This window comes from Eublepharis macularius, chromosome 19, assembly GCF_028583425.1.
Source record: "Eublepharis macularius isolate TG4126 chromosome 19, MPM_Emac_v1.0, whole genome shotgun sequence".
Taxonomy (NCBI): domain Eukaryota; kingdom Metazoa; phylum Chordata; class Lepidosauria; order Squamata; family Eublepharidae; genus Eublepharis; species Eublepharis macularius.
This window is the reverse complement of record NC_072808.1, coordinates 12,083,312-12,096,498: the sequence shown is the minus strand read 5'-3', so window position 1 is coordinate 12,096,498 and position 13,187 is coordinate 12,083,312. Positions and strand designations below refer to the sequence as shown.

At 44.3% G+C, this 13,187-nt stretch overlaps 1 protein-coding gene across 1 annotated transcript in view; it reads right to left on the bottom strand.

The window, feature by feature from the left end:
- Positions 1-13,187, bottom strand: part of COL5A3 (collagen type V alpha 3 chain) — a 167,325-nt gene that overhangs the window by 87,144 nt on the left and 66,994 nt on the right. The window contains exons 13-20 of the mRNA XM_055003373.1: positions 12,434-12,517; positions 10,483-10,539; positions 9,145-9,198; positions 5,377-5,430; positions 5,234-5,287; positions 4,373-4,426; positions 4,232-4,285; positions 1,673-1,717 (exon numbers count right to left, since the gene is read on the bottom strand). Of these exons, the coding sequence (XP_054859348.1) occupies positions 1,673-1,717; positions 4,232-4,285; positions 4,373-4,426; positions 5,234-5,287; positions 5,377-5,430; positions 9,145-9,198; positions 10,483-10,539; positions 12,434-12,517 (456 nt within the window). The remainder of the gene's footprint in view (positions 1-1,672; positions 1,718-4,231; positions 4,286-4,372; positions 4,427-5,233; positions 5,288-5,376; positions 5,431-9,144; positions 9,199-10,482; positions 10,540-12,433; positions 12,518-13,187) is intronic.

The window sequence follows — 13,187 nt, the reverse complement described above, 5'->3', positions numbered from 1 at the left end:
TACTTTTGATCTCACAGATACTACCCAACAGGGAGGGCTTTTTTTCAGGGGGAACACGGTGGAACGGAGTTCCGGAACCTCTTGAAAATGGTCACATGGCTGGTGGCCCCGCCCCCTGATCTCCAGACAGAGGGGAGTTGAGATTGCCCTCCGTGCCAAGGAGCATGGAGGGCAATCTCAACTCCCCTCTGTCTGGAGATCAGGGGGCGGGGCCACCAGCCATGTGACCATTTTTTCTGAGGGCAACCCACTGAGTTCCACCACCTCTTTTCCCCGAAGAAAAGCCCTGCCAACAGGTGTCCATGATGCTCACACAGTCATTTCTATGTGCTTTTCGCATCAGGTGCGCTCTGATTTTACCTTATCAGGCTAAGAGCATCCCAAGGAAAAGGGGAGGGGTACATTTTTATCATGGAGGAAAAGGGTCAACCCCCTCCCCTTCTCAGCACTGTGGACCCAAACCAAATGCCCCCCCTTTGTGGTTGCCATTCAAGGAGCTTTAAGACGATGGCCAATGCGAGTACAGATATTCTACATCTTGTCTAGTTGAGAGTAGACAAGATGGAAAGAGACAGCTAGGGCTAGATGAGATGGCCTCCTGAGCTGCTCCACCACGGTTATTATTATTATTTTGTGTAGTGCTGTATGTAGTTGGGCAGGAGGTGGTGGAGGGTGCCATCAAGTCATAGCTGACTCATGGCAACCCCTGGTGGGGTTTTCATGGCAAGAAACTAACAGAGGTGGTTTGCCATTGCCTGCCTCTGCAACCCTGGTCTTTGTTGGAGGTTTCCCACCCAATTACTAACCAAGGCTGACCCTGCCTAACAGCCAAGATCTAACAAGATCGGGCTTGCTTAGGCTATTGACGTCAGGGCATCAGGTGGGATACAGAGCAGCATTTCCAATGGGTTTGTACAAGGGCTTCAAATGATGTTTGCAACTCCCCCTTCCCATAGTAGCCTGAAATCCCCACTGAAATAATCCTTCTGGGGGAGCGGGGAATCCCCCAAGTTCACGATTGGGGGGGGGGGATTTCAGGCTGCAGCTGGAATAGAGAGCTACAAAAAGTCCTTGCACCCATGGAAACGTTACGCTCAATCTAACCCACTGAGGATTTGTGAATAGATAGATATATTTTGTATACTTTCAAATCTGAAATAGAAATCAGCAAGTGTCATTGTAGAAAGGGTTGACATCTTCTTGCACAAAATGACAGATTTTTTTTAAAAATCAGCAAACAGCCTAGTCGAGCGTTGGTATCGTCTAACTTTCCCCCCTCTCTTTCATTTTTGAAAACTATCAATTTTGCATTGAGACATACGAAGCTACAGCCTTCAGCAGACACGGCACACAAAAGCTTTCACGATCATTTCATCTCAGTGACTGTTGAACCACAGAGAGCTTAGACAATGCTGCCAGAAAAGATTGTCAAATGCACACATCTTCTAATTTCCTTGCTTCTTCCATTTATGAAAAAGTCAGAGAGGCGGTTCTTACCTGGTTTATGCTTCCTGCCTGTTCACGTTGCTGGGCAGGCCACATCTATATGGGTCTACTAAGATCCCTAACTTCTAGTCTCCCTGCCTATCGCCACCACAACCTGCCCGTATGTTTATACCAACTCCATCCCCAAATCCCCAGGTTCTTTTTACTTTGGAGTGCAGATACTCACAGCTTCTCCAGGCTGTCCTGAGGCACCAGGAATACCATCTGAACCCTGTGAAAAGAGGAAGGCCGAGTAAAAGCTCCCCCCAGGCACTTGGCAGTGTCCATCCCAGGTACCTCAACATGCACTTAGGTACAAATTTACACCTGCCACTGGGGACCCCCTCAATACATAATTTGGCTTCAAAAAGCATCCACCATGGACAACAATAGGGATTCTCAGTTTTGGAAAGGGGGCAAGTACACTTCCCATCATACTGTTTCCCTGATAAAAACTGATCCATCCCCATTCAGGTTGCTTTTAGCTCCATTAGGGAAGAAAAACAGGCACAATATGGGGAGTGGTGGTGGAGAGTGCCGTCAAGTTGTAGCAGACTTATGGCAACCCCTAATGGGGTTTTCAAGGCAAGAGACTAACAGAAGTGGTTTGCCATTGCCTGCCTCTGACAGTATGGATGTCCATCTTTTTTCCCTATGGGGCCGATTCCATCAGGAATACATCACAGGGGGAAGAATTAACCTTATCCATTCTCAAAATTGGTACTGTTCCTCCACTCTCAGCAGCTGCTTCTTTGAGGCAAATATAGTTTTACCCTTGGGAGAGGGAAATGCCTGGAGAATCACATGGTAGCTCCAACTATGAGAGTAAAGTGGTTGTGTAACTCCTACCCTAGTGGTAAAGGCTTCCTTTCACTACTGGTGTTGGAGAGAGCCCTAAAGTCATAGCTGGCTTATGGTGACTTCTGGTGGGGTTTTCCTGGCAAGAGACTAACAGAGGTGGTTTGCCATTGCCTGCCTCTGCAACCCTGGTCTTTGTTGGAGGTCTCCCATCCAAGTACTAACCAAGACCGACACTGCTTAGCTTCTGAGATCTGACGAGATCAGGCTCATGTGTGCTATCCAGGTCAGGGAGCCCTTTCGCTACTGCTCTACCACTAACTTCCCCCTACTTCTGAGTGGTTTTATACTGCCTGCATTTCATTTCTAGAACCTATGGATCAGTAGTCTTCAGCTTTTCCAGACCAGATACCCTACAGAGCTGCAAGCACGTGACCGGAAGTTACATGACATGTGACAGAAAAAGGGGCAGAGTTATGACCTAACTGGCTTCAAGGCTAGGACCAGGGAAAGCAGACCGAGAGAGCTGTTGATGGAAGTGACTGGCCAAACTCCAGCAAGTGAGAAACAAAGGCATAGGGAAGGTCTACGCTGAGGAGGAATTCTCTCCACCAGCGAGTGATCTTGCTTACCCTTCGTTTCAGTAGGAGCACAGAGATAGGAGATACAGCGTTCTTGCTCTGTATGCATGCACACTAGTAAGAACAGATTTTCCCCAAAAGGAGGGCCAAAAAAAAGCATTTTCATAGGGAGACTCAGAACTTAGCAGGTAGGGATACACAACCCACCCTAAGTCCATGGGGCTGAGGACCAGTGCTATGGATGATGGCCACCCCAAGCAGTTATTATAACATCCTGAAAAATGTGGAGTTTTGTTTTTAAGCACTCCCCAGACATACATAGCAGTCACTCATCCCCCTGCCACAATCAAGCATTAGGGGATCCTTTCCAGGTTGACCTGTCTGCTAAGGATCACCAGTCTACCATGGGATCCCTATGGATTACAGAGGATTCTGGAACATATCCTGGGGCACACAGAAGCCAAACTGATGTAATGAACATCACAGATTCCCATCAGTCTAGAAAAAAAGGAAATTGCACAAACAGGACTGGATCTAGACTAAACTGGCCGTTTCCACCAATTTCCTCTTCCTGCTGCATGCCTCCCTTTTGAGGGTTGGGAGGAAGGAGAAGTTCCATTTTGCGGATAGAAAATTTAGTCTGGTTCCTACCCATAAACAGCAGTGATTAGATCGAGGTCACCTGGAAGAAAAGAGAGGATCCAACCCTTCGTTGCCTTTCTTGGCTTCATTAAGTGAAATCAGGCTACCAGGCTTGTTAATAGAGGTTTTGGGTTTGTATAGAAATACGATGTGCCCTTGAAAAGCTCTTTCCCCCCCTTTAAAACACTAACAGGATAGGAAGCCCCGTTTTTATTAGGAAAACAGACTGGGGCTAAAATGTTATCTCCATACACACTTTCTTTCCTGCAGGGCCCCAATCTGAATTGTGGCTGTGCGCATGTTTTCAGTACAGAGATCAGTGGAGGTCTGTGATCTTCATCATGTCTCTTTGGGCCCTCAGTTCATTCAGAATATCAACCAGGTCCACTCTGCAGGAAGGGTCTCTCCATCAATCCTTGTGACCTAAAGCTCATGGAAGGCTTCCCTTGCGGTTGCACGTTGCAGAGGAAGATATTGAGAATGGTTAAGTGCGTTGCAACCTCTTACAGATAATTTTTAATTTTAATGTCCTCATTCTCCCGATATCGAGCGATAATCATTTCGGCTGGTGTAATTAAGTTGAGAGCGATTTCAGTGCCTATCTAGGGAATAATGCTCTTTTGCATATCTTAAGAAAAATGAGCCCTTGAAAGATAATAAACTAACCCATATGTAAGCGACGCTGTTCCTCGCTATCTCTTTCCTCGCACACGGAAAATGCTTACCTTAGCTCCGTCCTCCCCAGGCGCTCCCGGTGGGCCTGGCTTCCCTATTTCTCCCTGTAAGAGGTAAAGTGAGGAGTAAAGAGAGATGCTGCTAAGGATAAATGGCATTAAGTGGCACCATGAACAGCTGGGTTTACTTACTTTGTTCCCCTTCTCGCCAGGAAGTCCTGGGAGCCCATCAAAGCCCCGGTCACCCTATAAGCAAGAAGCAAGGAGTATAGCAACTAGTCAAAGACATCTCCGCCTTACAGCCAGAAGAAGAATCTGTACTCCGGATAAACCATCGTCCTCTACAATATTTAATTTGGCTTCCTCACACAGAGAGCTAAGATTAACCCGTGTAAATATTCATTATTATAAAACAGCAGTTTAATTTTTGAGGATTTATAACAGGGGCCTTGACATTTTCTTGGGTTTGGGGGGTGGTCCTCTGAATCCAATGCACCACTCACAGGAAGCTGTGCAGTAATCCCCAAAGGACTGGAGGGTTTGTCCTTGTCGTTTTAAGGCTCCTGCAACAGCAAAATCGTAACAGCCTTGGAAACTGGAAACTTGGGTAATGCCTGAGTGTGGAGGCAGAGGTTCCCTTCTAATTTAAAGGCAATACAACAAGTATCTAGAAATGGGGCGAAAACTGGTAGGGGCTTAAGAGAGGGATTGTTGCCTTCAAAGCACACTTTGGGGCTTCTTGGAACTGGACCGTGGATTCTCCCTTATGTCCCTGCACAGGTCCTGGTGAGCAGCGTATTGCATCCAGTGTTAGAGCAAAATGCAAAGGCACAGTTGCTATTCCCTATGTTTTTCATACTTGTGTTCAATGCAAAATGTTCCTCTGATGAATATTTGCAACACAAAAACAGAAACTTGCAAACCTTTGGCTCAGTTCTACCAGTAGCACACAGCTGAGTCATTGAAAGAAGCCCCAAAGGATAGCAAGTTAGGAATCTCAGAACATTCTCCCCCTCCCGCATCAATTCCACCCCTAAATAATGATGTAGAGACCTTTGGTCCAGTCTCCCCTGGCAATCCTCTGGCACCATCCGCTCCTGAGCGTCCCTGTTGAGAAAAGAAAGGGAAAAGGTGAAGGAAAGAGAAGTCTGGGAACATTACTCAGCCACGGAGAAGAGAGGGGCAACGATGCTTACCCGCTTGCCAGTTTTCCCTGGGGGGCCAACTGGCCCCAGTATCCCAGGGGAACCCTAGAAAAAGAGAAGAAACAGCTGAGAGACTTGAGCTGCCTCACACATGACCCCCTCCCCTAAGCTTCATCTCCATGATTGAAAAATAGTGTCCGGTGCCACAAATGCAATCTTAAAAATAAGGTGATATTTACCCTATTTTTATACATACTAGATGCTGCATGTACCCAGCACAAGTATCGAGAAATTACCATTGGTTCAGAAAGGGTGGTCGGGGTTAAGCTTGCTGACTGGCATTATGTATTTATAGTCCATTTTTCTCACTGAGATGCAAGATAGATTGCATAATAAAAATAACACAATCATACAACATAAGATACCCAGTGAACAATGCAATAAGACGGGGTCCCCAACATGGTGCCTGTGGGCGCCATGGTGCTTGCTGACAGCTTTCCAGCCACCTACATAGTGTTTTTAGAAAGTGGGCGGGGTTGACTGAGGCTTTTACCCTGCAAAGCTTCTGATTGGTCATGGGTGATCTGACTGGCTGTGACAATTTTGTAGAAGTGGCTGATGGTGTATGCATGAAAACATTTTGAAACCATTTCTGTTGGTTTCAAAATGTTTTCTTGCATACAGAAATGGAGCAAGTTAAAACCTGTATGATAAAATGGATGCAAAATGTTGGGCAAACTATTCCGATGGACTTACAGGAAAATTTATGAAGTAAGGACATAAAATGTACAGACTGTCGGTTACTGAAAGAAAATTGGTATAAAACGTTCTTTAGATGGTACGCTACACATTGCGAGAATCAGTAAGGGTTACAGTGGACATTGTTGGATATGTCAGAGGATGGATTCAACATTTTATCATATGTAGTGGACCTGTAAGAAATCAAGATGATGTTGGATAAAGATACAAGAAGAGATGCAAAAGATCCTTAAACTTAGATTTGAATTAAATCCGAAAAGTATGCTCTTAAATATTCTACCAAATAATGCTAGAAAAGAGCAAGGAGATCTCTTCCGTTACATGGTAACGGCAGCGAGAGTACTATTTGCAGCAAAATGAAAAACAGATAGCTGTCCTGGTCTCCCAAAGTGGAGAGAGAAGATTCATGAATATGCTTCAATGGCCAAACTGACTACTTATTTGCATAACAGACCGATAGCTGAATTTTGGGAAAAATGGAAGGACCTCTTTGATTACTTAGGCAGAAATTAATTGATATAGAAGTTTGCATAATTAAAACATCCTAAGTAGAGGGAAGGAGGGAAGGAGAGGGAAGAAGAATTATGATGTATCTAAGCTTAAGGATGTTAAATATATAATGTTCTCGTTTACTAGGTCAATGGAAGCTTAAAAGTATTGCTTATTTAACTCCCCAAACTATTCTACATGTACGGTTTACATACCTGTTGTTTATATATACATTTTAAAAGATATCTTGTTACACAGAGCTTCTGCCTGAAACATTGGCGAAGAAGGTTAGGCATAACCTCATTTTGCAGTTGGCTCTACCTCCTGCAGCAGCAATTATGTAGCTGGTGCTTGCTCCTGCCACTGCCACTATTTTGTTGCATCCACCACCCTGTGTTGGAATTCTAGAGATGCCTACAGGCTAAAAAAGGATGGGGATCCTGCAATAGGACTAAGATGATGAATGCAAACAATAAACGGCCTAAGGTAGGGTATACGACAAACAATGGAGGAAGTGGAATTGCAAAGACAGAGGACAATACAAGAAAAGCAAGATGATCTCTAAAATAATCTCTGCAGTAGATTACAATCCTAGGGGAAGTCAGCAGGATACTCCAGGTCATAAACTCCTGTAAAAAATGTCAAAGGTGTGCAAGCACCAAGTCATTACTGACCCATGGGGGGATGTCGCATCACGACGTTTTCTTGGCAGACTTTTGTTACGGGGTGGTTTGCCATTGCCTTCCCCATTCATCTACATTTTACCCCCAGGAACCTGGGTACTCATTTTACCGACCTCGGAAGGATGGAAGGCTGAGTCAACCTTGAGTTGGCTACCTGAACCCGCTTCCGCCAGGATCGAACTCAGGTCGTGAGCAGAGGTTGGGCTGCAATACTGCAGCTTAGCACTCTGCGCCACAGGGCTCTAAAACTGGTTGTGAATGAGGTTCCAGACCAGTTCACCTATAAAGTGTCTGTACTCTAGCTACAAGAAGGACCACGAATACACTTCTTCACATGTCTGAACAGGGCCGGAGCCACCATTGAGGCGGTGAGGTGAGCGCCGCAGGGCCGGAGGGGGTGCCAGAGGGGGTGCCGGGGGCGGAGGCGAGTGCCATGGAGCTGGCGTGCCTGGCCCGCAGCTGCTGCTGCAGCCGGCCAGCCCTGTGCCACCATCACACGCCCCCGGCCAGGCGCAGCAGCCGCGGGCCAGGCACGGTAGGCAGCTGGGGCAGCATGCGGAGCGCAGGCAGCCTCCTCACGCCGCCCCAGCCACCCGCCGGGCAATGGCCCCAGCTTTGCTGCATGACGATGTCATCATGTGATGACATAATCATGCAGTCCAGGGGCGCGCGCATGCGCTGTACACACATGCACAGGAGGGTGGCCGCAGGCGCCAGAAACCCTGGTGCTGACGGCGTATCTGAAGGTTCATAGAAGACGGCCTGTTCTGGGTGCCTCTACCCAATGAAGTGCAGCAAGTGGCAAAGAGCCAGAGGGATTTCCGAAATAGAAAAGGTCTATGAGATTTAAATGGTTAAGTGAATCTGAGAGCCCCAATACAAGCCACTTCGCATGAAATGGTGAGAGAGAAACCTTCCAGCCGTTTAGAGATTTATTTATTTATTTATTAAAAAATATATTTTTTTATTTTTACTCTGGAAAAATTACAAGATAGAGCAAAAGAAAGAAAGTAAAACATAACAAAAACACAACTACAAAGAGTCAACAGCGGCCTACATACCAATCTACAAAATAAAAAAAAAACAGTGAAAAGGATAATAAACATATTATTAATCCATTACAGTTTTTCGCCTACAGCGCTTCCTCCTTTATTATCAATCAACTTGTGGTCTAATTAATCTTTTTTCTGTCTCATCTTTTTGATATCCCAGATCCTTAATCTTTTTTTAAAAAGTTTTTATTTAATTATGCACATTAATAGGTACGATATTGAGAGAAAATCATTAAACATTGATAACTAAGAAATCTTCTGTTACATATTAATAATAATTTACATGCCCTTATAACCATGAATTTTCATACAAATGAGTATTTCAACTTGGATTTCAATTAAAGATTGATATACTAAATGATCACTTAAATCTTAACCTTATTATAGAGGATTTGTAGCATCAACATAGACGATTGAACTACTTTGATAATAATTAGATTATTAGTAAAAATACTGTTTAAAGAAGATTTTTTCAATATATATAATAATGATTAAATAAGTATTATTATGAAGTCAAACCTTTTACCCATCGATTACAGATATTAATAGAAGAACCAACAACAATAATACCAGATCCTTATTCTTAAAAGTCAAACCCCCAAACCATTTATCGATTTTTCTTCGTCTCTTGCAGATCGTCCATAAAAGGTTTCCAGTTTGCCATGAATATAGAGAGTGTTTTGTCTCTAATTCACGTTGTTAATTAGAGACAAAGGCGTTAAGCAGCCTTTTGAAGACTACTTGGTAGTGTAAGAGAAAAAAAATAAATCCCAGTGGATCCCAAGTTCTCCCAACTCCATCTTTCTACCAAAGTGTTCAGCTCTTTATCAACCAACCTGTGGTCCGTCTTCACCTGCATCTCCTTTAAATCCTGAATTACCTGGCAGACCCTGCAAAAAAAAAATTAATCCCTCCTTAACTCTCCAAAACAAGAACAGAACAGAAGATGGATATTCCGAGAGGGAAATAAATATCCCAGCTCTTACAGATGAAAGCTGGTCAGGGCCAAAGCAGTTACGTTATACGAAACACCTAGAACAGGAACCAGATTGCTACCTCTTTCTTGGTAAGTACAACTTACCTTGTTTGTAAATATTATTGCTTAAAGGTGGCCATGGCTCAGGGTAGAGCATCTGATGGCATGCAGACAGTCCCAGGATCAATTCCTGGCGCCTCCAGTTAAAAAGATCCGGTAACAGGTGAAGTGAAGGCCCTCCACCTGAGACTCTGGAGAGCTGTTGCCAGTTAGAGGAGACAATAGTGACCTTTACAGACCAATGTTCTAACTCAGTGTAAGGCACCTTCCAGTGACATCACAATGCTATGTATTCCCTTGGTCCGTTGCTGGCTGCAGACGGCAGCAGGCGGGGCACAAACCATTATGATGGCACAGGAAATCAATTCTATTCAATGTTGTGGACAGGGAGGTGTGCCACCGCTGTTTCCAGCAGGGGCCACATTTCTACAACTCATTTAGCCGTCGAAGTGCAGGACAGACAAACCTAGAGAGGTACAGACTATTGTAAATGATGTTCGGTTAGCCTGAGGAAAGGGAGAAATACTGGCATATTCCCCCATGATTTGTTTTTAACAGTGAGAGCTAAGCTACAAGAGATGAATTACATGAGGACGCGCACGTGAAGGGAGTTGCAATGTTTGCTGGGAAGCCGAGTTTTAAGAGATCGGAAGGCTTTGTCAATTTCCCCTCTCTACAGAGCAAGCTCCTCAGAGAGTTTTGTTAATTTCCTCTTTGCCTCCCAAAGGCTCTGTCAGTTTCACCTCCCCTTCTAGGAGGCAAAGAGGAAATTAACAAACTCTCTGAGCAAATCTCCCTGGCTCTGTGGAGAGGGGAAACTGACAAAGCCTTTTGATCTCTTTTAAAACTCGGCTTCCCGGCTAACATTGTGACTCTCTTCACATGTGTGTCCTCGCGTAATTTGTCTTTTGTAGCTTAGCTCTCAGAAAAAAGAAATTCTGTCACTTAGGGATACAATCTTTTCTGGGAGTAAGCTCCATTCTATTCAGAACCAGATTTGGGTTTATTCAGAACAGAATTCTGAGTAGATCTGCTTGCTTTCTTATTCATGAACTGCTCCCCCCCACCCCAGCATGATGACCTGGTAAAACAGAAAAAAAAATAGTGGCAATTTGAAATAATAATAATAGCTACTTACCAATGGCCCTGGCCGGCCTGTGAGGCCCATAGCACCAGGGGGCCCCTTCATAGACAGCTGGGGAGAGAAACATACAAGGATTAGTCCTCAGGAAAGGGTTTTATGGAACTCAGAGGGGGAAGGTGGAGAAAGCAAGGTGGGCTTGGGAGAGGCTGCTCTGGAGATCTGAAATAGGGATCAGAACAAAAAGTACATATTCTGCAAAAAGTCACTAGATTGTAATTAATCCTTCACTGGTGCTGGATAGGGGTTAGAGCACCAGACTAGGATCTGAGTGACCTGTAAGGTTGCCAGCTCTGGGTTGGAAAACCCCTTGAGATTTTGAGGGGTGGAGCCTGGAGAGGGCAGGATGTGGAAGAGGAAAGACCTCAGCAGGGTATAATGCCATAGAGTCCACCCTCCAAAGCAGCCATTTTTTTCCCAGGGGAACTGATCTCTGTCATCAGTTGTAATTCTGGTGTGGGTGGGGGTGTCTCCAGACCCCACCTGAAGGTTGGCAAGCCTTGTGACCTTGTGGGTTTCTGGCTGACATTGGGTGACCTTTCTGTCACCTTAACATACTTCACAATGTTGTTGGGAAGATAAAATGGGAGGAGGGGAGTATGATGTAGCAAGCCATTTGCGAGAAAAGCAGGGTATAAATAGCTGAATAACCAAATAGTCGCTGGATGTGTGAGTGGACAGACTCAGTCTTCAAACACATCTTTGAAGCCGATCTAGGCTCAGTAAATACAGTTCCCTCATAGGTTAAACTGAAATAATTATTCTCTACCTGGTTATGAGTTAGAGGAGACCAGGAAAAATTCCATACTCCTGAAATTTAAGGCATGACTCTACCAGAAATCTAATCTTAGCAGGCAAAATACAAATTGCATGCAAAACTTCCAGTCATGACAGCTTGTTGCAACAAAATCTGTGATCTTATGGTATCTGATAAAATATTTTCCCAAATAAAAAGAATGGAAAATCATAATAGTCAATATTAATTTCATGAGGAATGGTTTTCTGTCTTGTCATACTTTCAGTTCAATATTACATTAGATAGAAACTAAATATTATATGTATAATTTAAGGAGTACTTCAACCAACATAAATGATCCAATCTAATTTTAGTTCATTGTTGTAATAGTTTATAGATACCCCTTGTTAATGTAGCACTTAGTACCTGTACCAATATTTACAAAATATTTACAAATCCAAACCTGGATGTGATGTTTTCACAAACCAAACGAACTGGTTCATGAACCAGGGCAGGTTCATGAAAGTTCGTGGTTTGTGAAATGCAACAAACCATGAATCGCACGGTTCGTTTTTTTTTTCTGGTTTGTGTCCATCTCTAGCAGTGTATAGACTATTTAATTGGAAATAGGAAGACCCAAGCTCAAATTCCTACTCAGCCATGAAGCTTACTGGAGAGCCTTAGCAAAGAGATTCTTGGCCTACCCTGCCCTACAGGGTTGTTGTGAGGATACAACGTGGAGGGGAGGAACACAGGCCCTATGTGTGGGGAGGCAGGAGGGCCTTTTGTCCTGGGTCTCAAGCTGAAATGGGTCTTGCATTTGGACACATTAGTTTTTTGGCATTTTGCTAATTTTTGCAGTTACTTCTTACGTGGATTCCTATTGGTTCGAAATATGACTTTCTCTCTCAGCTCAGAACTGCACATTTAAGCAAAGAAGATGTGATTTGATCATCTTTTTGTTAACTGATACAGATTTTGTCAGTCTTTTTGGTGCCTTATTTTCTTTTTAAGTATTGTTAATTTTGATAATGGCCAGGGGCCTCAGAAGTTGGAAGTGGCCCAGGCCTCTCTGGAGGGTCTGCCTGAGCTATTTTGCTGTGAAGTGTCCAGGTAACAGATAAACAGAACACAACCAGGCAGCCAAAGACACAAAGATGAGAGCAGGGTCAGCACCACAGAAACATAAACACGCACACACAGAGTGCTTACCTTGGCTTGCTGCAAAATAGCCTGAGCCTGGGCTTCTTGAAAGGAAACCGAAGGGCCTTTAGAAGAGTCACCACGAAACTGGAACTAGAAACAGATACCCAAAGAGGAAGCTGATGAAGCAAACTATGTCATAGTGAGGTCAACAATGACACAGCGAGGTAAGGGCGAGATTAACCTGTAACCTTTGAGCAACAGCAAATGTTGTTATGAGCACCATCACCATGGATACCCAAAATGGCTCCCCGGTGGCAAGTAAATCTTACCTTGTCCCAAATGTTTACCACATGATTCATTCTCGTCATGCTGTGTCCTCCTCATTCCCAGCAGCCACTGGTAATGGAAGGAAAATCACAGCATGATGGGAGTGAGTCACATGCAAACATTACAGCCTGGGCAGCAATCGCTAGCTGCAGGGAGGCCATTTTGATGTCATTGCCTTGGCAACCAAACCGTACGCCTTAAACTAGCTCTCCATGTTGGCTGCCGGGCCTATCTTGCATTCCTTTTCGGAACGAAAATGGGGTATTTAGAATGCTGTAAAGCCCATCGTGCCCCCTCCTTTTATCATTGTGTCAAATCAATTTTGAATACATAAAATATTCTGCTTTTTAAAAGATGGATGAACTCATTCACTTCAGCTCGGCTTCTCAGCTCTTAAATAAACTGAGGCTACCTTTTCATACTGGACAACTGGTGTGTTTGCACACGAGAAATAGCCTGTTATCATCCAGTATGTTGGGGTTACTGTCAGTTG